Genomic DNA, 21,468 nt, shown 5'->3' with positions numbered 1-21,468 from the left:
CCACCGGATTATAAAGTGCATCTTCAATGAATGATATATGTATTTTAAAACATGTTCCATATATAAGGCACATTGGATTATAAAGCGCATGGTTAGCTTTTGACAAAAATTGTTTTCGTGGTATCTTTTGGCTCAAAATATAATGCACATGATTTTTTTCCACTGAACAAAGATTTCCACATATAATGCTGATGAAAGTTAAATATGACCTTGCATAAGTCACAACAGATGACAGCAGGGCTGGATGTTGATGTTCAAATCATGATTTTAGCTTCTCTCGATCTACGAAAATGTTCAAACCGAACAAAGAGGAACGTCCCGAAAATGTTCTGTACAGTGTGAGAGCACTCTGAATGAACTGTGTTGAATGTACACTGTGATGTCACGAGAGGCTGTGTCCTGGAGGGCAAATACATCCCCCTAAGATGGCTCCACCCAGAGAGAGTCTTGGCCCCACCTGGTGGAAGGCAGCAATTAAACCCGCACACCTGCGGCTGATCAGGACTTGATTGGAAAGCAGGGCTCTTAAGGCAGAGAGCCTCTGAGTGTGCAGCTTGGGGAAAGACAAGCTCGATTGCTGTGCGCTGTGGAGAAGTTGATTGCTGCGTGGAACTCATTGCCAGTTGGGACCCTACGACTGGACACTGGATTTGAACCTAGCTAAGGTGGCTAGGCTACATGACGAGGACGTCAAGAGGGGTGAGGCCTAGAGACTCTTGTAAAGAACTCCGTCTTCAGTTTTACCTCAGAAGAGACTTTATTTGGATTTAGGTAGCAGAAGAGACTTTATTTGGATTTAAGTAGCAGAAGAGACTTTATTTGGATTTAAGCATCAGAAGAGACTTTATTTTGATAAGTATTGGAAGAGACACTATTCAAACCTTTGTTGTTTGGGAATTCCCCCTGGAACCCTTGATTAAAACCTTTTTCTTTGCATCCAAACCTGTCGTCCATTGCACTTCTTGTCCGTCCCGCTGAGACCAAGCCTCTCATGATATCACAACACACAATCCATGCATTTAAACAACAATAAGTACACAAGTGATTCGAAGACCTGAAGGATTTCACACATTTGTGTTTGTATGTTTTGGTTGCAGGCGATGCACCCTACTGCACCCCGGAGCTGTACAAAGAATGTGCTGATCCCGCTCTGGGTAACAAAGAGACTTTGTTCAATCCTGGTCTTAACCCATACACATGTTACCGCAGTTTATATCATGACATGACCGATTTCGACCACAACACTTTTGTATCATGAGTCAGTGACCTTATACCTTGTTTGTTTTTTTTTGCCCTGCAGATTTCTTGGTTCAGCGAGATAATGATTTCTGTGTGTGTGAAACACCGTGCAACATGACCAGATACAGTAAAGAACTGTCCTTTGTAAAAATTCCCAGTAAGGCATCTGCTAAATATCTAGCAAAGAAATACAACAAATCTGAGCAGTACATTAAGTAAGTACCAACAATTACCGTATTTTCCCATGTAAAAGGTGCACCAGAGTATAAGGCGCACCCCTCAATGAAGGGTGTACTTTCAAACTTTTTACATATACTGTATAAGACACCGGACTATAAGGCGCACGTTCAATGAATGAAAACAGTTTTCAAAATATCTATTATAAATGTATAAAAGTTTTCCAAATAGAAGGCACACCACATTATAAAGTGATATAGTAGAGGATGGGGTTATGCACAACTTCCTCTACAAGGGGAAAATGGAATCGGTGGCTGCTGACAGTACAGTAGTTGCGAGATCTGTTGTGGCTCAATATTACTTCACATACTCTATATGGCGCACCTGCGTATAAGGCGCAGGGTCATCTTTTGAAGAAAATTAAGGCTTTTGGGTGCACCTTACACACCGGAAAATACGGTAGTCTTCATGCTTGCGTCAGAGTGACTCCAAAAACTTTGATAAAGACTGTGCTATAATTCCTGATCCAAACTGAAATCTGCAGGGAGAACCTCCTGGTTTTGGACATCTTTTTTGAGGCTCTCAACTATGAAACCATTGAACAGAAAAAGGCTTATGAAGTGGCCGGACTATTAGGTACAGTATTTTGCCAATCATATATCACTGACGATCATTTTAACTTGATTATCATGCATGGCTTGTTTTGAATATTGCAGGTGATATTGGTGGTCAAATGGGACTTTTCATTGGGGCAAGCATACTTACCATTCTGGAGATATTTGACTACATTTATGAGGTGAGTCACCATTGAAAAAAATCGCAGTGGATATAAAAAGTTTACACGTCCTTCTTGTTCAAACGCAAGGGCTGCCTTTCAAAACTGCTTTATTCACGACTCTATCTTGTACATTTTAATGACGAAAAAAAATGTTGGGAGAGTAAAAATGACATCACGGGGCCTGTGGCTGTTCACGTTCAAGCTCATCTTGAATGGGAGTCGACACACATCAGCCACCGTTGACAGTGATTAAGTAACCTCAAATCACAATAAAATAACATTATTTGTCCCTCTTGAACACAATCTATTTTCTGACATCAAATCTAAAATATTTGGCATATTAACCCTTTCATGCACCCTGAAACCTGGTCACATGATCAAAGTCCACTGTAGTAACCGCTGACCCTGAAAGGGTAAAAGAAAATACATCTTGTTAAGTTGAAATTAATAAACAGGAACATTATTCTTAGTAAGTCACGGTGTCTTATCGCCGGTGAGCTAATTTTAGAACAGACCGGCAGGCTACATGTTGCCCTTGCAAGCTACTACCCACTGGCAGCATGGCGTTGTTCACTTTGGGGTTTTTTTCTCAACAATGCACATTGACACAGAAAAAAAAGCATAGCTGCGTCTTCCTCTGCCTGTAACTTACTTCCCCTCTCAAAATGAGTTGATTTCCTTTTCAAACCGAGTACTACAAGTCACAGGTCACATTTCGGGTGGGGAAAAAAAGGCTTGAAATGATGTTTTCAAGCCTTTTCAAATGGAGTGTGTGGACTTTTCATATACACGATAGTTAAGTTAACCCTTGACCGTTCTGATTGTATCTTTTCAGGTGATAAAGTACAAGTTGTGTGGCTGCTCTGATAAAAAGCACAAACATGACAACAATGATCAAGGTACTGTGCTGAGCCTTGATGACGTCAAGTGTCATGTCAGTAACTTCCATTAGGTGTCCACAGTCTCGGAATGCCTCTTTGGACTTTGTTCATTTTCTGGAAGCCAACAGGCAAAAGTTACTCAACGGTGCCTGAGCTTTGGGGCCAAAGCCAAGAAAATGACATGCTCTGATTAAAAAAAGCGCCCGCCGAGTAATCGCTCATCATCTTAAAAAGATAAAACTGGACAAAATTTAAATTCCCACGTGTTCCATCTATCAGCGTTAAAAAAATCAATGTTGGTTTGCTGTTGATGTAAAATAATGAATAGCAAAGATTTTTAAGCCATTAAAACTTGCATGTAACTTGCATCGACTTCTTTTCAGCAACTTGCCATTTTTAAATATCATGCCATCCAAGACCATATTTGGACAGTCTTCCCCTGTGAATGGTCACAGCATTCTTTGTGCAGAGTGACTGCAAGTGCACATGCAGAGTGACTATCTCTGCTGAGAACACAACCTTGTTGGATTGGATTAGTCTTTATTATTCTCGCAGTGGAGAAATTTACATTTCAGAGCAGCACAGTGATGATAGTAAGAGGAAAAGAAAGGAAGTAGTATACATAAAAAGAAAATACAGGACCTGGTGTAAAGGCAGCCACTCTTGCGGCGCCATCTTGAAATCAAATCAACAACCAAAAAAACTAAAGAACAAATAATGTGACAAAATACAAAAGACACAGTCATTCAATTTGAAACACTTTCTGCACGCTCTTTGTTGTATGAAGCAGTTCTAGATGAAAGAGTAAAGGATCAAAACGTCCTTTTCACTTGTGAATTAGGGATGTCATGGTGAAATGTGCTACAAGCTAAATGTTGAAAGCAAAGAGGAAGCTGTGGAATCCATGGACGAACAGAGATTGTTTCACATCTCTTGTCCCACGTAAATCCGCTTCAATTCCAAGCCGCGACAGTTCCACATACGCATCGGCGCTGACGCTCCTTTCCTTTGTTCTATGGATGTCAGGTGTCTATTTTTCAGAACTGCTGTGGTTTCCTTGAGAATAAAAAGTTGAATCATCTCAAGATCAAGTGAAGTGTAGCACTGTGCAGCACTTTCAAATACGAAGAGTTAAAATGTGGATGAGGTTAGCAAGTGTGTATGTATCGAATAGCACAACGCCGAAGTCCCAAGAAAACACATTTCCAGCACTTCCTGTTTGGGAAATTTCCTCTTGCGACATTCCATGACATATTATTTAGAAGAAATATTTTCAGTCAACCCCATTGCGCTCGTAATTCGTCCCACAATGGGCACATTTGCAGTCCATAGCAGCAATTTGAAAGGGGATGGGGTGGGGGGTGAAAGGATAGAAATCAAGATATTCTAAGCATAACCAAATAAAATGTCAACTGTATACTGTGCAAATGTAAATGTGTAAAACCGTTTCCTAAAAAAACTGTACATTGTGCAAGTATCAAGAAAGGCATATTCATATATGTAGCTGTATTGCATCAACCCATATTTACAAGTGTCCAGTTTTTTTCACATGTGATCATTGAGAATTGCAAAGCCTGACAGCAGTCGGTAGGAACGAGCGGCGGTACCTCTCCTTCTTGCACCGTGGGTGTAATAGTCTGGCTGAAGGAGCTACCCAGTGCTGTCAGGGTGGTCAGGAGGGGGTTGGAGGGGCTGTCCATCATAGCTTTTAGTTTAGCTAGCGTCCGTCTGTTTCCCACCTCCTCCAGAGAGTCCAGTGAGCAGCCCAGGACAGAACTGGTCCTCTTGACAAGGCGCTCTAGTCTTTTCCTGTGCCTTGTGGTGGTGCTGCCTGACCAGCAGACAATTCCATAGTGGATGGCTGAAGCCACCACAGAGTCATAGAAAGTCTTTAGGAGTGACCCCTGAACTTTAAAAGACCTCAGTTTCCTGAGTAGGAAGAGGCGACTCTGTTCCTTTTTGATTAGCACATCCGTGTTTGTAGTCCAGTCCAGTTTATCAACATTAAATTTACTTGCAAGAACATTAAAGAGAACCAACTAGCCTTTTTGGATTGTAAAGTAATTACACAACAGGACAGAGCACTAAAAACAGAAGTCTTTAGGAAGGCTACGCACACTGACCAATACTTACCTTTCAATTCGAACCACCCTCTACAACACAAACTAGGAGTTATCAGAACCCTCCAACATAGGGCTAAACTAATACCAACAAGCGTCGAAGGTAGAGAAAAGGAGTCAAAACATATCAGGAGAACACTCACAAACTGTGGGTACCCTCAGTGGTCGTTGAACAAATGTCAGAGAGAAATAATAGGGAATGAAAGCAAAAATTCTGTAGGAGTACCTTACATTGCAGGAGTTTCTGAAAAACTAGAGTCCTTTGGCTACACAAAATTTCTACTTATTTCAAACCGATAAACATCGCAGGGATAATACGAGTGGGCCTCAATCGGCAGTACATATGCACCTAAAAGCTAGCAACCACCCATTTGACAACAATGAGGTTAAAATCTTAGCGAAAGAACATAGATGGTTTGAAAGGGGAGTAAAAGAAGCAATTTTCATAAAACAGCTAAATTCTTCACTAAACCGATATGGGGGTGTGAGGTTCAATTTGGATCGTTCCTACAACAGCCTGTTTAGGCAACATAGGATTAGTAATGCTGATGAGGTGATACCGGAAGAAGTGGGGCAATCAGGCCAGTAGTTTGTCAGGACAATAGGAACACTCATTGGAGCCGCAGGGAGTAGTCCTCTGCTCCCCCCCCCCCAACCTGAGAGCAGGGACCTATCATAGCAGTGTCTGGACAGTACGGATATATATATCGGGCCTATACTACCAGTAAGACTTTAGTTCGCTGAAGAAGCATTTTGGATAAGAAGCGAAACGTCCGACACCTTCAAAGAAGTACAGATGACGGCTGAAGAAACCTTTTCATCGTTGCACTTTTTGCTCATCTTGCTCCATTTCTCCTCGGAGTTAGAGTTCATACTTAAAAATAAATAGATAAATAAATAAATAAATAAATAGAGAGCGGGTCCAGAGAAGGTGCATTGTTTTTCTGAAGTTAAACAGAAGTCCTTTATGTACAAAATGTTCAACTGATGGATGGATGAACACTCATACGGCGCTCCCAATAGTTGCTGCCATTCTTAAAATAGTGCCACCACGTGAGCGAGCAGTCTGCCTGACAAATTACATTCCTGGATACATCTCCAAAATGAATGCAAATCATGTTTATTACTCACAAATGTACCTTTTAAAATACGTTGAAGTGAGACTCAAATGTCATTCTTCTAAACCAGGGGTGTCCAAAGTCGGTCCTCGAGGGCCGCCGTCCTGCCTGTTTTCCAGCTCTCCCAGGACCTGATTTGCACCTGATTCAAATCATCAGGACCATTTTGATGCTGCTTCAGAGCTGGCTGATGAGCTGATCATTTGAATCAGGTGTGTTGCTCCAGGGAGAGCTGGAAAACAGGCAGGACAGCGGCCCTCGAGGACCGACTTTGGAAACCCCTGTTCTAAACGAAGCCAAAGATTTATTTTTAAAGCGAACAGAACCCCAGACTGCTGAATAAGTGCTTATCAGTTATTCCACAAGCCTGTGGTCTCTTGTTCACCTCTTACCCAACAAGGTCCTCTTTTACACGAGGCCTGCAACACTAAAGTTTGGGATGGGGGTTGGGGGGAGGCTTTATCTTGTGACTTTTAATCTGCTGTTTGTATTCAAGGTTAGGTGAGAGTGAACAAAGACAAAGTAATATACTCCACATCAATTAATGTTACAATGTGCCCCTATTAGAATTACATGTATATGGCAAAGCAATGTATTAAAATACCTCAACTTCATCTATGAAAACCAACGTTTTTTCCTGCTTTTAAAATGTTTACCACCCCGTGTACACGAAGAGAAAATTTCCAAGGCAACTCAAAGGCAAGTACTGTACATGTACAAACATTTTTTGTTCCATCATTTGATAATGGAGGATATAGTAAAAAATGACATGTCATTTCACAGATTTTGTTTAATTACAATACAGTAAATGTTTTCCGGCCTTGCTACTTAAGTATTGGTGAAATTGTGTCAGTATGAAAGAGAATGAAAACATTGTTAGTACAATGAATGAATTAAATAGGCAGAGTAAATCCATCGGAGCCCCAGTCAATGTTTAACTACCCATTCCCTTTATGACCCGAAAGAGTTGTTGTTTACTTATGTAGTGATTTTCCTTCACAATGTCAGGGTGGTCAGGAGGGGGTTGGAGGGGCTGTCCATCATAGCTTTTAGTTTAGCTAGCGTCCGTCTGTTTCCCACCTCCTCCAGAGAGTCCAGTGAGCAGCCCAGGACAGAACTGGTCCTCTTGACAAGGCGCTCTAGTCTTTTCCTGTGCCTTGTGGTGGTGCTGCCTGACCAGCAGACAATTCCATAGTGGATGGCTGAAGCCACCACAGAGTCATAGAAAGTCTTTAGGAGTGACCCCTGAACTTTAAAAGACCTCAGTTTCCTGAGTAGGAAGAGGCGACTCTGTTCCTTTTTGATTAGCACATCCGTGTTTGTAGTCCAGTCCAGTTTATCAACATTAAATTTACTTGCAAGAACATTAAAGAGAACCAACTAGCCTTTTTGGATTGTAAAGTAATTACAAACAGGACAGAGCACTAAAAACAGAAGTCTTTAGGAAGGCTACGCACACTGACCAATACTTACCTTTCAATTCGAACCACCCTCTACAACACAAACTAGGAGTTATCAGAACCCTCCAACATAGGGCTAAACTAATACCAACAAGCGTCGAAGGTAGAGAAAAGGAGTCAAAACATATCAGGAGAACACTCACAAACTGTGGGTACCCTCAGTGGTCGTTGAACAAATGTCAGAGAGAAATAATAGGGAATGAAAGCAAAAATTCTGTAGGAGTACCTTACATTGCAGGAGTTTCTGAAAAACTAGAGTCCTTTGGCTACACAAAATTTCTACTTATTTCAAACCGATAAACATCGCAGGGATAATACGAGTGGGCCTCAATCGGCAGTACATATGCACCTAAAAGCTAGCAACCACCCATTTGACAACAATGAGGTTAAAATCTTAGCGAAAGAACATAGATGGTTTGAAAGGGGAGTAAAAGAAGCAATTTTCATAAAACAGCTAAATTCTTCACTAAACCGATATGGGGGTGTGAGGTTCAATTTGGATCGTTCCTACAACAGCCTGTTTAGGCAACATAGGATTAGTAATGCTGATGAGGTGATACCGGAAGAAGTGGGGCAATCAGGCCAGTAGTTTGTCAGGACAATAGGAACACTCATTGGAGCCGCAGGGAGTAGTCCTCTGCTCCCCCCCCCAACCTGAGAGCAGGGACCTATCATAGCAGTGTCTGGACAGTACGGATATATATATCGGGCCTATACTACCAGTAAGACTTTAGTTCGCTGAAGAAGCATTTTGGATAAGAAGCGAAACGTCCGACACCTTCAAAGAAGTACAGATGACGGCTGAAGAAACCTTTTCATCGTTGCACTTTTTGCTCATCTTGCTCCATTTCTCCTCGGAGTTAGAGTTCATACTTAAAAATAAATAGATAAATAAATAAATAAATAAATAAATAGAGAGCGGGTCCAGAGAAGGTGCATTGTTTTTCTGAAGTTAAACAGAAGTCCTTTATGTACAAAATGTTCAACTGATGGATGGATGAACACTCATACGGCGCTCCCAATAGTTGCTGCCATTCTTAAAATAGTGCCACCACGTGAGCGAGCAGTCTGCCTGACAAATTACATTCCTGGATACATCTCCAAAATGAATGCAAATCATGTTTATTACTCACAAATGTACCTTTTAAAATACGTTGAAGTGAGACTCAAATGTCATTCTTCTAAACCAGGGGTGTCCAAAGTCGGTCCTCGAGGGCCGCCGTCCTGCCTGTTTTCCAGCTCTCCCAGGACCTGATTTGCACCTGATTCAAATCATCAGGACCATTTTGATGCTGCTTCAGAGCTGGCTGATGAGCTGATCATTTGAATCAGGTGTGTTGCTCCAGGGAGAGCTGGAAAACAGGCAGGACAGCGGCCCTCGAGGACCGACTTTGGAAACCCCTGTTCTAAACGAAGCCAAAGATTTATTTTTAAAGCGAACAGAACCCCAGACTGCTGAATAAGTGCTTATCAGTTATTCCACAAGTCTGTGGTCTCTTGTTCACCTCTTACCCAACAAGGTCCTCTTTTACACGAGGCCTGCAACACTAAAGTTTGGGATGGGGGTTGGGGGGAGGCTTTATCTTGTGACTTTTAATCTGCTGTTTGTATTCAAGGTTAGGTGAGAGTGAACAAAGACAAAGTAATATACTCCACATCAATTAATGTTACAATGTGCCCCTATTAGAATTACATGTATATGGCAAAGCAATGTATTAAAATACCTCAACTTCATCTATGAAAACCAACGTTTTTTCCTGCTTTTAAAATGTTTACCACCCCGTGTACACAAAGAGAAAATTTCCAAGGCAACTCAAAGGCAAGTACTGTACATAAAAGAAGCAGTGCCACCTTAATTTTTGAAGTAGGGTAACAAACATTTTTTGTTCCATCATTTGATAATGGAGGATATAGTAAAAAATGACATGTCATTTCACAGATTTTGTTTAATTACAATACAGTAAATGTTTTCCGGCCTTGCTACTTAAGTATTGGTGAAATTGTGTCAGTATGAAAGAGAATGAAAACATTGTTAGTACAATGAATGAATTAAATAGGCAGAGTAAATCCATCGGAGCCCCAGTCAATGTTTAACTACCCATTCCCTTTATGACCCGAAAGAGTTGTTGTTTACTTATGTAGTGATTTTCCTTCACAAATAATTGTTTGGAATAAATCCAAAGTTAGAAATGTCCTGTAAAATTCCAGATCTCTGTGCTATATAAATATTTACACACCCCTGCGCCAGGTCTGGGTTTTCCACCATTACAACTCAATTCAACTATATAAAAATGTACTGTATTAGTCTCCCTCCAATAGAATACAGGTTTTGGTATGTTCAAGTTCAAATTCATGTCAACTTTATTGTCAAATGTGCTCCATGTGCAACATAGAGCACAGATGAAATTTCTATCCCCTAAAAGCGCTGCGGGTGCCGCCATCTGCATACTCTTTGTTTTATGAAGGAGTTATAGGTGAATTCAAAGTATATTTACACTCTTAGAGCAAAGAAATTATGCTGAAAATGTGCATTCTGCTACAAGCTATGTTCAAAAGCACACAAGAACCGATAGTGTTCATTGACGAAATAGTGATCGACTGCCATGTCCTGTCCCATGTAAATCCGCTTCAATTCCGAGCCACGACTACAAGTTCCACATACGCATCTGTGCTCTGCGCTGAAGCTCCTTCCTTCTCGTCATCGACTCCGCAAGCCATCCTTCCATCCAGGCGCAGACTGTCCAACAGCACACTTTCCACTGAACAAAGAGGCACTGTGAAAAACAATGCCCCTTCCAGGCGCAAAAACACAAGCGCCCCGGGAATGTCAAGCACCGACAGTCAAATGGCTCAGACATTCCTCCCAACTCAAATCATGTGCACCACCAAGCACAGATTATGTAGCGCTTTCACAATAGTGGCAGTTTTAAGGAACAAAGCAAGCACAAAATATTTTTAATTAAAATGTGTTGCTTACCAGAATCATAAATTCATGTTTCTATTACTTAACCAGTTGTTCCACAAACTATGGTTTGTTGAGCGGTGTCAAAATCACATAAAGCAGGGGTGTCAAACTCATTTGTTGACACAGGCCACATTGCAATTAAGATTCCCCTCGGGCACAGGTGTCAAAGTCAAGGCCCGGGGACCGAATCCGGCCCGCCACATCATTTTATTTGGCCCGCAAAAGCAAATCAAACTTGTGAAATTCCATGATGCTTGCTAAAGTCCGAACCAAAATTCCCAATTGTGGTATGTAAACTATAATAACAGTCTGTGTAAGCTCTCAGTCGTACAGGAGTGGTCCATCCCTGAGAAGGTTTCTTCAGCCGTCATCTGTACAAATTTGAAGGTTTCGGACTTTTCGCTGACGAAGCCTCTTGGATAGGAGGCGAAACGTCCGAAACCTTCAAATTTGCACAGATGACGGCTGAAGAAACCTTCTCATCGATATAATAACAGTCATTATTCTTTGTGTTAAGTTCATACTGTCTCCTTATTATCTAATTTACAACAGATTATTTTCTTACAGACAGTGGTGTTTTAGGTGTTCAATTACCGAACATGTTTCAGCGTGTAAATTAGTCATTATTCTTGACTTCAGATTTGAAAACTAGTTATTCATTAAAGGACAACCGACGTCTCCGGACAAGTTGTGTCCATAATTTGTAAAATCGCTTCAAATGACTTCTACTGGTCGTATTTTACAAAGATTCCACCGCATATAGCAATATTTTACATTTTAAGACTCGCGCTGAATATTCCGGAAGTCTTGTTTTTGAGTTGGTGACGACTCCTCACCCTACGTCACTGAAGGAACGCCCCTAACCAAGAAAGGACATACCTTGCAGCACCTCAATGCATTTTGCGGTACTTTGTTTGGTCTGAAAACTTCGTGTTGATGGCGAAATTAGAAGGAAAACACATAAATAACGCAATAGTGAATCGTTGTGTTGCGTCAAGACTTCTACAGTATTTTATGTTCGCTTACAAAACGTCGCAGGAGACAATTTCCACGGAGCTTTGTCGCCCTCTTCTGCCTTTTTTGGGGTACTGTGAGTACTAAGGAGTTTGTCACTACATTTCTCTCCAGATGCATCAAAATGACCGGAATAAATGCTATAATCGATTGCAAATATGTATGCTTTCTTCTTCAGAACTATTTAAATCATATTCATAACTGGATGAGTAACAAGAAAGCATCTTTTCCGAATCTGAAGCCATTGTTTTGATTCTCGAGCAAGGCAAGACGTCTTGGCGTTACACCATGAACAAGGGGGCGGGACCTTCTGAAACTGGCCTCTTCCGGGTTCAATTTGAAGTAGTTTTTGGACACTTCAAGTCCTTTTTATTGGTGTTTTGTATTTGACTAAAAATATCATACTGCGCGTTTTGGGTATTTTAGATGCTATAAAACGTTTTTCTGAAGTCAGTTAACTAAAAAATAATGTCGGTTGTCCTTTAAGTTGTTGTGCGTGCTTTATGTAATATTTGGAAGGGATGAAACATTCTAATGGTTTCCCCAAATTCATAACGGCCCGCGAGAGGAAACCGTAACTACAATGTGGCCCGAGGCAAAAAAAATATTTTGACACCCTTGCCCTAGGGGCAGAAGGCCATAATGACTCTGAACCCATACACATGTATAATCACACTGTATTATTAAAGAACAGCAACATAAGCACAAAAATATGTTTCAGTCTATTTAACAATGGGGATTGGATAGAAAAATACTGAAATGTTAAGGTGAAGACAATGTGCTGTTTTGTTATCTTAACAAGAAACACCCTAGTATTTGCCTTTGCCACCCAGGCAAATGTTGTGCCCTCAAGGGCCATGAAATTGACAGTATATACATTATATCATGATTTTTTAAAGGCGGCATAAAACGAAGTAAACTCGCTCCCATATATTTACCATATGCAGCTATTGTACGTAGACTTGGACACGAATTAGACCGAAGTTTTTAATTATGCATAATTTTAATGTCAACTGGGGGTTGTGACAAGGATAGTACGATTTCCGGTAATAAGGATAAGTGAGTTGAGGTGTGAATGAGACGTTTCCACGAGTTCCTTAGAACCCACTAATCTCATATCGCCTCGATGAATGATTGACTGAACGGGTTGGAACGTCGACTGCAGTGGGCGGGCCGGAGTCCTCCTCGCCTGGGCCAATAACGAAAGGCTCGGCGTCCGCTCCGGCACATTTGGCAGGCAGCAGCTACTTGAACGTTGCGTAACGTCGCCGAGAGTTTACTCAGCTACTCATCGATTTGCATTTTCGCCATGGAAGCCACGAAGAAAGTCTGCATCATCGGATCTGGAAATTGGCAAGTAATGGCAGCAGCAGCAGCAACAGCAACGCTCCACGGTGCGAGGGAGGCTGGCGGGGTGTTGGATAGGACTGACGTTGCAAACGCGTGGCCGTCCCGACGGTGTTCTCCGGTGTTACTTATGCTAGCCAAATTAGCATCACCGGCCAGCCAACGACTAGATAACTGGCAGAGCATCTGCTTCGCTGAGCCATTGATGCTACTTAAGCATTCAAATGGTCTGGTCGTCCTTTTGGGTACACACCCAAAAGGAATCCGCGAACTAAACTGCTGTTATTCGTTTTCGGTTATACTTAACAAGCTGTTGTTTTGAGTTTGTGTGAGTAATGTTTCGGCACCTGACGCTCACTGCTGTTTGACGTCACACGCCATTGCCGGTTTATGCATTTATACAGGATACAATACACTACGGATATACATTTCAAACAAATCACCTGTAAGAAATCAACGAACTATTCATATAATCGTGGCGTTATTTTAATGTGTTATAAGTATGATGACTTTGGAAGAAAAAACTAACGTGGAAAATATAGTGACTATATAATAGTAAATGTAATGACGGACAACGAGTCAAGGTTATATTCATATACAGTAGATTAATATCACATGTAATGAAAGGACATTTGAGTAAATTTATGAAGTGTGTCTCATTGATCGCCCTCGGTAGTCAGTGCAGAAGAAGCGCTTAGTATTGAAAAGGATGGTCACCCGCATATTAGGTGAACTTTAGATACCGATAGATAACTTGAATCCCATTTTATCTTATGAAGACTAATTCTAAGTATTCTTTAACATGGTTTGTAATACTACACTAAAGGCACGCGCAATTTAAAATTTCCTATGTAGTCCACTGGAAAAAGGCACACTGTGTATGTACCGTTACCATAGCATGCAAAAAAGCAACATGGAGTCTGTCACCGGCTTTTAAAAGAATTCATACACTCTCAAGGTCTTTTCAACACACTCAACCAAGTGCCATAGAATGCTTCATACCAACCGAATTTGAATGTGACTGTAATATATTTTGGGGTCAAGTCCAAAACTAATGAAAGATTATGAACAACACAGGGGCTCTGCCATTGCCAAGATAGTGGGGGCCAACACCGCCCGGAATTCCAAATTTGACAACACAGTAAAAATGTGGGTGTTTGAGGAGTTGGTGCATGGGCGCAAACTGACTGAAATTATCAACACTGACCATGAGAATGTGAAGTACCTTCCTGGGCACAAGCTACCAGCAAATGTGGTAAGCCCACATTTGGTTTCTTCTCATTTACCCAAATGTTTGTGGAATGTTGCCTTGGCCTTTCTGCTATTGCATACAGCGCTCGCTAGAATGCATGTTATGCTTCCTATGCATATATCTATATGTCCTTTTGCATTCAGGTCTTATCAGGCTTATCGTCCATCAGATGTAAACGCATTAACAACGTTTTCCATCTTTCCATACTGCCATTTCTCTTCAGCTGGCAGTTGCAGACCTGCTGGAGGCATCCGGCGATGCAGACATTCTGGTGTTTGTCATCCCGCACCAGTTTATTGGGAAAGCCTGTGACACCATGAAGGGCAAAATAAAGAGTGATGCATTGGGCATATCTCTAATCAAGGTTTGACTTTGCAATATTGTTGCTTCATCCGAAGACTGCTTCACAGTGAGGTCAGGTTCTTAAAGGGCCATGATGTGAATACATAATAAGATTTTTTATGTGATTGCTTCTTTGTAGGGAGTGGACGAGGGGCCTGATGGACTTAAACTCATTTCTGATGTGATCCAGGAGAAGCTCGGAATTGCAATGAGTGTGCTGATGGGGGCCAACATTGCCAACGAAGTAGCTGATGAAAAGTTTTGTGAGACTACCATTGGTTAGTTTTAATTTATTGTTTTCTGGGCCTACTTGTTTCCTACTATGTTTGTTACCATCTACCCCATATCCAATGCTAATCCCAGAATGTACCACCACCGCTGTAGCATGTATGGCATTGTATAAATCAGATTGAAGGGGTATTTTATCACAAATCAGAAGGTGTGAAGATTTAAGTCAATCTATTTTTGTTTTTTATTGTATGTATTTTTCCATACCACCTATTTTAGAGTCAGCCACTGTATTGGGCAGAATCAATAACTGCCTTTCAAGGTTATAGTATTTCCGTTTGCTTGCTTTGGAATTTATTTCAATTCAAAATATCTTTCAGAGTGGCAGAATCTGTCCCTAAGAGTTGCAGGTAAAACCATGAAAGTGTTCTTGCCAGTATCGGTTCTAAATTCAGCTTTGTCTTTTTACCATGGGTTCTTATTAAATGTGCCATTTACTTCCTTGCTTAAATGAGACAGGGTGAAGCTAGCCGGGTTAGTTTGGACTCGCATCCTGCAGTTTTTGTAACATTTCAGGCAGCCTGTGGCTGTATTTTAAGCCATCCTCAGAGCTGAGGGGAATCTAAGTGCAATTTTCTCAACAGTACCGTCATTTACTAGGGTTGGCATGCCTCTTTTAGAAAAAAAAGACATAAGTGCTTGTGGTTGGGTTTTCATCTTCCAGGATGCAAGAACGAAAAACACGGAGCTCTTCTAAAAGAACTCATGCAGACCAGCAACTTCCGTGTTACTGTGGTGCCAGAACATGATGTGGTGGAAATCTGTGGCGCTTTAAAGGTGAGCTTTCTGCACAAAATTACAGTTGACATCAGCAAAGCCATTGACCAGCATTTTTTTCTGTTTAACATGTATTCATTGGGAATGTAGGCTTGATGAGGTAATATTTTTTTTACATCCAGCTTCATAGAGTTGGATATAGGTTACCTGTCTGCAAACGGCAATGGCTTGTTGACACAAATTGTAATGGCTAGTTACTGTGATACTAAAATGTACCCTTAATACCGTTAGATCTGATTCAAAGTCATTCCTTTGTTCCAACAGACCCTAAAATTGTGTCTTTGTTTCATTCGCCTGTGAATTCAAGAGATAGTATTGGTATAGTGTGCAATATTAATGAGGCAAGTTGCATTTCATGGGAATAGCTGTTCTTCTCTACATGCCTTACAGAACATTGTTGCCGTCGGGGCAGGTTTCTGTGATGGTCTGGGTTTCGGGGACAACACCAAAGCGGCAGTCATTCGTTTGGGACTGATGGAGATGATCGCATTTGCCCGCATTTTCTGCACTGCCGGGCCTGTGTCCTCCGCAACCTTCCTGGAAAGCTGCGGCGTTGCGGATCTCATCACAACCTGCTATGGTGGTCGCAATCGCAAGGTTGCAGAAGCCTTTGCAAAGACGGGAAAGGTGAGTGGGAGAGGGAAGGGAGAACACTCCTCAAGTTGTGTGATCTTGTCTGCATTTTTAATAAGATGTCACTGTCATGTTCTATCTCTTTGTCAGTCTATTGAGCAGCTGGAGAAAGAGATGCTGAACGGTCAAAAGCTGCAAGGACCAGCGACTGCAGCTGAGGTGTATCTCATCCTCAAGCACAAAAACTTAGTTGACAAGTAAGCCAAGCATCAAAACACACAGCCCAACTTGGGGGGGGGAACTAACTAGTGTCCACCTAATTTTTCCACTGACTGCAGACTTTTTCCTCCCTCAGGTTCCCACTATTCAACGCAGTCTATCAGATAAAAGGCACACTGTGTATGTACCGTTACCATAGCATGCAAAAAAGCAACATGGAGTCTGTCACCGGCTTTTAAAAGAATTCATACACTCTCAAGGTCTTTTCAACACACTCAACCAAGTGCCATAGAATGCTTCATACCAACCGAATTTGAATGTGACTGTAATATATTTTGGGGTCAAGTCCAAAACTAATGAAAGATTATGAACAACACAGGGGCTCTGCCATTGCCAAGATAGTGGGGGCCAACACCGCCCGGAATTCCAAATTTGACAACACAGTAAAAATGTGGGTGTTTGAGGAGTTGGTGCATGGGCGCAAACTGACTGAAATTATCAACACTGACCATGAGAATGTGAAGTACCTTCCTGGGCACAAGCTACCAGCAAATGTGGTAAGCCCACATTTGGTTTCTTCTCATTTACCCAAATGTTTGTGGAATGTTGCCTTGGCCTTTCTGCTATTGCATACAGCGCTCGCTAGAATGCATGTTATGCTTCCTATGCATATATCTATATGTCCTTTTGCATTCAGGTCTTATCAGGCTTATCGTCCATCAGATGTAAACGCATTAACAACGTTTTCCATCTTTCCATACTGCCATTTCTCTTCAGCTGGCAGTTGCAGACCTGCTGGAGGCATCCGGCGATGCAGACATTCTGGTGTTTGTCATCCCGCACCAGTTTATTGGGAAAGCCTGTGACACCATGAAGGGCAAAATAAAGAGTGATGCATTGGGCATATCTCTAATCAAGGTTTGACTTTGCAATATTGTTGCTTCATCCGAAGACTGCTTCACAGTGAGGTCAGGTTCTTAAAGGGCCATGATGTGAATACATAATAAGATTTTTTATGTGATTGCTTCTTTGTAGGGAGTGGACGAGGGGCCTGATGGACTTAAACTCATTTCTGATGTGATCCAGGAGAAGCTCGGAATTGCAATGAGTGTGCTGATGGGGGCCAACATTGCCAACGAAGTAGCTGATGAAAAGTTTTGTGAGACTACCATTGGTTAGTTTTAATTTATTGTTTTCTGGGCCTACTTGTTTCCTACTATGTTTGTTACCATCTACCCCATATCCAATGCTAATCCCAGAATGTACCACCACCGCTGTAGCATGTATGGCATTGTATAAATCAGATTGAAGGGGTATTTTATCACAAATCAGAAGGTGTGAAGATTTAAGTCAATCTATTTTTGTTTTTTATTGTATGTATTTTTCCATACCACCTATTTTAGAGTCAGCCACTGTATTGGGCAGAATCAATAACTGCCTTTCAAGGTTATAGTATTTCCGTTTGCTTGCTTTGGAATTTATTTCAATTCAAAATATCTTTCAGAGTGGCAGAATCTGTCCCTAAGAGTTGCAGGTAAAACCATGAAAGTGTTCTTGCCAGTATCGGTTCTAAATTCAGCTTTGTCTTTTTACCATGGGTTCTTATTAAATGTGCCATTTACTTCCTTGCTTAAATGAGACAGGGTGAAGCTAGCCGGGTTAGTTTGGACTCGCATCCTGCAGTTTTTGTAACATTTCAGGCAGCCTGTGGCTGTATTTTAAGCCATCCTCAGAGCTGAGGGGAATCTAAGTGCAATTTTCTCAACAGTACCGTCATTTACTAGGGTTGGCATGCCTCTTTTAGAAAAAAAAGACATAAGTGCTTGTGGTTGGGTTTTCATCTTCCAGGATGCAAGAACGAAAAACACGGAGCTCTTCTAAAAGAACTCATGCAGACCAGCAACTTCCGTGTTACTGTGGTGCCAGAACATGATGTGGTGGAAATCTGTGGCGCTTTAAAGGTGAGCTTTCTGCACAAAATTACAGTTGACATCAGCAAAGCCATTGACCAGCATTTTTTTCTGTTTAACATGTATTCATTGGGAATGTAGGCTTGATGAGGTAATATTTTTTTTACATCCAGCTTCATAGAGTTGGATATAGGTTACCTGTCTGCAAACGGCAATGGCTTGTTGACACAAATTGTAATGGCTAGTTACTGTGATACTAAAATGTTCCCTTAATACCGTTAGATCTGATTCAAAGTCATTCCTTTGTTCCAACAGACCCTAAAATTGTGTCTTTGTTTCATTCGCCTGTGAATTCAAGAGATAGTATTGGTATAGTGTGCAATATTAATGAGGCAAGTTGCATTTCATGGGAATAGCTGTTCTTCTCTACATGCCTTACAGAACATTGTTGCCGTCGGGGCAGGTTTCTGTGATGGTCTGGGTTTCGGGGACAACACCAAAGCGGCAGTCATTCGTTTGGGACTGATGGAGATGATCGCATTTGCCCGCATTTTCTGCACTGCCGGGCCTGTGTCCTCCGCAACCTTCCTGGAAAGCTGCGGCGTTGCGGATCTCATCACAACCTGCTATGGTGGTCGCAATCGCAAGGTTGCAGAAGCCTTTGCAAAGACGGGAAAGGTGAGTGGGAGAGGGAAGGGAGAACACTCCTCAAGTTGTGTGATCTTGTCTGCATTTTTAATAAGATGTCACTGTCATGTTCTATCTCTTTGTCAGTCTATTGAGCAGCTGGAGAAAGAGATGCTGAACGGTCAAAAGCTGCAAGGACCAGCGACTGCAGCTGAGGTGTATCTCATCCTCAAGCACAAAAACTTAGTTGACAAGTAAGCCAAGCATCAAAACACACAGCCCAACTTGGGGGGGGGAACTAACTAGTGTCCACCTAATTTTTCCACTGACTGCAGACTTTTTCCTCCCTCAGGTTCCCACTATTCAACGCAGTCTATCAGATCTGCTACCAAGGCCATCCAGTCACAGAGTTTATAAGCTGCTTACAAAATCATCCGGAGCACATGTAAAACTCAAACAAATTGACAAAGTGCCTTCTACACGGAGAATGTTACCACGTCATTTGTTGCGCATCCAAAATTTGCTGTGGTCTTGCTCGTGATCACTCCATGGAGATGTTGCATTGTTTTTAAGTCACTCACACTGTCATACGCCATACTGTAGGTTAAAGTGTTCTTTCATTTCATGATATCATGTCGAAGCTTGGTAGATATTTTTTTCCCCTCTATTTCCCTGTTTTCTTCTTGCTTGTTCATGTCTTAAAGCCAGAAGAGAAATCCGGGATTTTACTTGACTTCCTCCACTAGGAGGCTATCAACAGTGACTTGACCGATTTCATCTGACTCCCCTTCACCTAACATTGTTTAATGTTTATGGGGGCATTTAAAACACAAATTTGAATATTCAGCAGATATGGACAACGTAATGATGTGATGCCGTCCAGAAGCTATTTGATCATAACGGAACCCATGTCTTAGCTTTTAGTGTCCGCATATCATTTCTTATCTTGTACGTTGCATTGACAATGCACAGTGACTGTTTTTACTCAACGCAAGTGCCTTTGAATGCATGGTTGCTAAGTGTTAGCTAATTTGCATCTATTTCTGCAAACAGATACTTAAATGTCCGTCCCCTTGGTAACATGACTGAGGAAGAGCTTGCATTTTTTTAATGTTATCTCAGTATTTGTCATTTGTGAATAAATTGCTATGTAGACATTAGTGGAATAATAGTTTCTCCTAATTAGAACTATTAACACAATACTTGCACGTTTCGTTAAGAGGAAATCTCGAATTGGTCAAAAAATAGAAAAATTGAGAAAATGCTGCATTAATGAGGCAAGTTGCATTTCATGGGAATAGCTGTTCTTCTCTACATGCCTTACAGAACATTGTTGCCGTCGGGGCAGGTTTCTGTGATGGTCTGGGTTTCGGGGACAACACCAAAGCGGCAGTCATTCGTTTGGGACTGATGGAGATGATCGCATTTGCCCGCATTTTCTGCACTGCCGGGCCTGTGTCCTCCGCAACCTTCCTGGAAAGCTGCGGCGTTGCGGATCTCATCACAACCTGCTATGGTGGTCGCAATCGCAAGGTTGCAGAAGCCTTTGCAAAGACGGGAAAGGTGAGTGGGAGAGGGAAGGGAGAACACTCCTCAAGTTGTGTGATCTTGTCTGCATTTTTAATAAGATGTCACTGTCATGTTCTATCTCTTTGTCAGTCTATTGAGCAGCTGGAGAAAGAGATGCTGAACGGTCAAAAGCTGCAAGGACCAGCGACTGCAGCTGAGGTGTATCTCATCCTCAAGCACAAAAACTTAGTTGACAAGTAAGCCAAGCATCAAAACACACAGCCCAACTTGGGGGGGGGAACTAACTAGTGTCCACCTAATTTTTCCACTGACTGCAGACTTTTTCCTCCCTCAGGTTCCCACTATTCAACGCAGTCTATCAGATCTGCTACCAAGGCCATCCAGTCACAGAGTTTATAAGCTGCTTACAAAATCATCCGGAGCACATGTAAAACTCAAACAAATTGACAAAGTGCCTTCTACACGGAGAATGTTACCACGTCATTTGTTGCGCATCCAAAATTTGCTGTGGTCTTGCTCGTGATCACTCCATGGAGATGTTGCATTGTTTTTAAGTCACTCACACTGTCATACGCCATACTGTAGGTTAAAGTGTTCTTTCATTTCATGATATCATGTCGAAGCTTGGTAGATATTTTTTTCCCCTCTATTTCCCTGTTTTCTTCTTGCTTGTTCATGTCTTAAAGCCAGAAGAGAAATCCGGGATTTTACTTGACTTCCTCCACTAGGAGGCTATCAACAGTGACTTGACCGATTTCATCTGACTCCCCTTCACCTAACATTGTTTAATGTTTATGGGGGCATTTAAAACACAAATTTGAATATTCAGCAGATATGGACAACGTAATGAT

General features: G+C 41.6%; 4 protein-coding genes across 4 annotated transcripts in view; all 4 read left to right on the top strand.

The window, feature by feature from the left end:
• Window positions 1-3,441, top strand: part of LOC148903034 (acid-sensing ion channel 1-like) — a 40,431-nt gene extending 36,990 nt beyond the window's left edge. Inside the window, exons 8-10 of the mRNA XM_088995149.1 lie at window positions 1,961-2,052; window positions 2,133-2,212; window positions 3,030-3,441. Coding sequence (XP_088851275.1) covers window positions 1,961-2,052; window positions 2,133-2,212; window positions 3,030-3,146 — 289 coding nt within the window. The 3' untranslated portion in view covers window positions 3,147-3,441. The remainder of the gene's footprint in view (window positions 1-1,960; window positions 2,053-2,132; window positions 2,213-3,029) is intronic.
• Window positions 3,442-12,879: 9,438 nt separating this feature from the next.
• On the top strand, window positions 12,880-16,789 carry LOC148903033 (glycerol-3-phosphate dehydrogenase [NAD(+)], cytoplasmic-like). The gene is made up of 8 exons (XM_089002926.1): window positions 12,880-13,105; window positions 14,177-14,354; window positions 14,575-14,715; window positions 14,833-14,971; window positions 15,646-15,758; window positions 16,149-16,385; window positions 16,482-16,588; window positions 16,687-16,789. The coding sequence occupies exons 1-8, from the start codon at window positions 13,062-13,064 to the stop codon at window positions 16,787-16,789; spliced, it is 1,062 nt and encodes a 353-aa protein (XP_088859052.1). The 5' UTR covers window positions 12,880-13,061.
• On the top strand, window positions 16,776-19,921 carry LOC148903032 (glycerol-3-phosphate dehydrogenase [NAD(+)], cytoplasmic). Its single transcript, XM_088995107.1, has 7 exons — window positions 16,776-17,107; window positions 17,328-17,468; window positions 17,586-17,724; window positions 18,399-18,511; window positions 18,902-19,138; window positions 19,235-19,341; window positions 19,440-19,921. The coding sequence occupies exons 1-7, from the start codon at window positions 16,907-16,909 to the stop codon at window positions 19,534-19,536; spliced, it is 1,035 nt and encodes a 344-aa protein (XP_088851233.1). The 5' UTR covers window positions 16,776-16,906; the 3' UTR covers window positions 19,537-19,921.
• A 468-nt stretch (window positions 19,922-20,389) lies between these two features.
• LOC148903031 (glycerol-3-phosphate dehydrogenase [NAD(+)], cytoplasmic-like) lies at window positions 20,390-21,433 on the top strand. Its single transcript, XM_088995096.1, has 3 exons — window positions 20,390-20,650; window positions 20,747-20,853; window positions 20,952-21,433. The coding sequence occupies exons 1-3, from the start codon at window positions 20,498-20,500 to the stop codon at window positions 21,046-21,048; spliced, it is 357 nt and encodes a 118-aa protein (XP_088851222.1). The 5' UTR covers window positions 20,390-20,497; the 3' UTR covers window positions 21,049-21,433.
• The last annotated feature ends 35 nt before the right edge of the window (window positions 21,434-21,468 follow it).

The sequence above is a fragment of the Hippocampus bargibanti genome, linkage group LG01 (genome assembly GCF_051943395.1).
Source record: "Hippocampus bargibanti isolate YZ-2025 linkage group LG01, ASM5194339v1, whole genome shotgun sequence".
Lineage (NCBI taxonomy): Eukaryota > Metazoa > Chordata > Actinopteri > Syngnathiformes > Syngnathidae > Hippocampus > Hippocampus bargibanti.
Note: the sequence above shows the minus strand (reverse complement) of the source record. Positions and strands in the feature narration are given on the sequence as shown.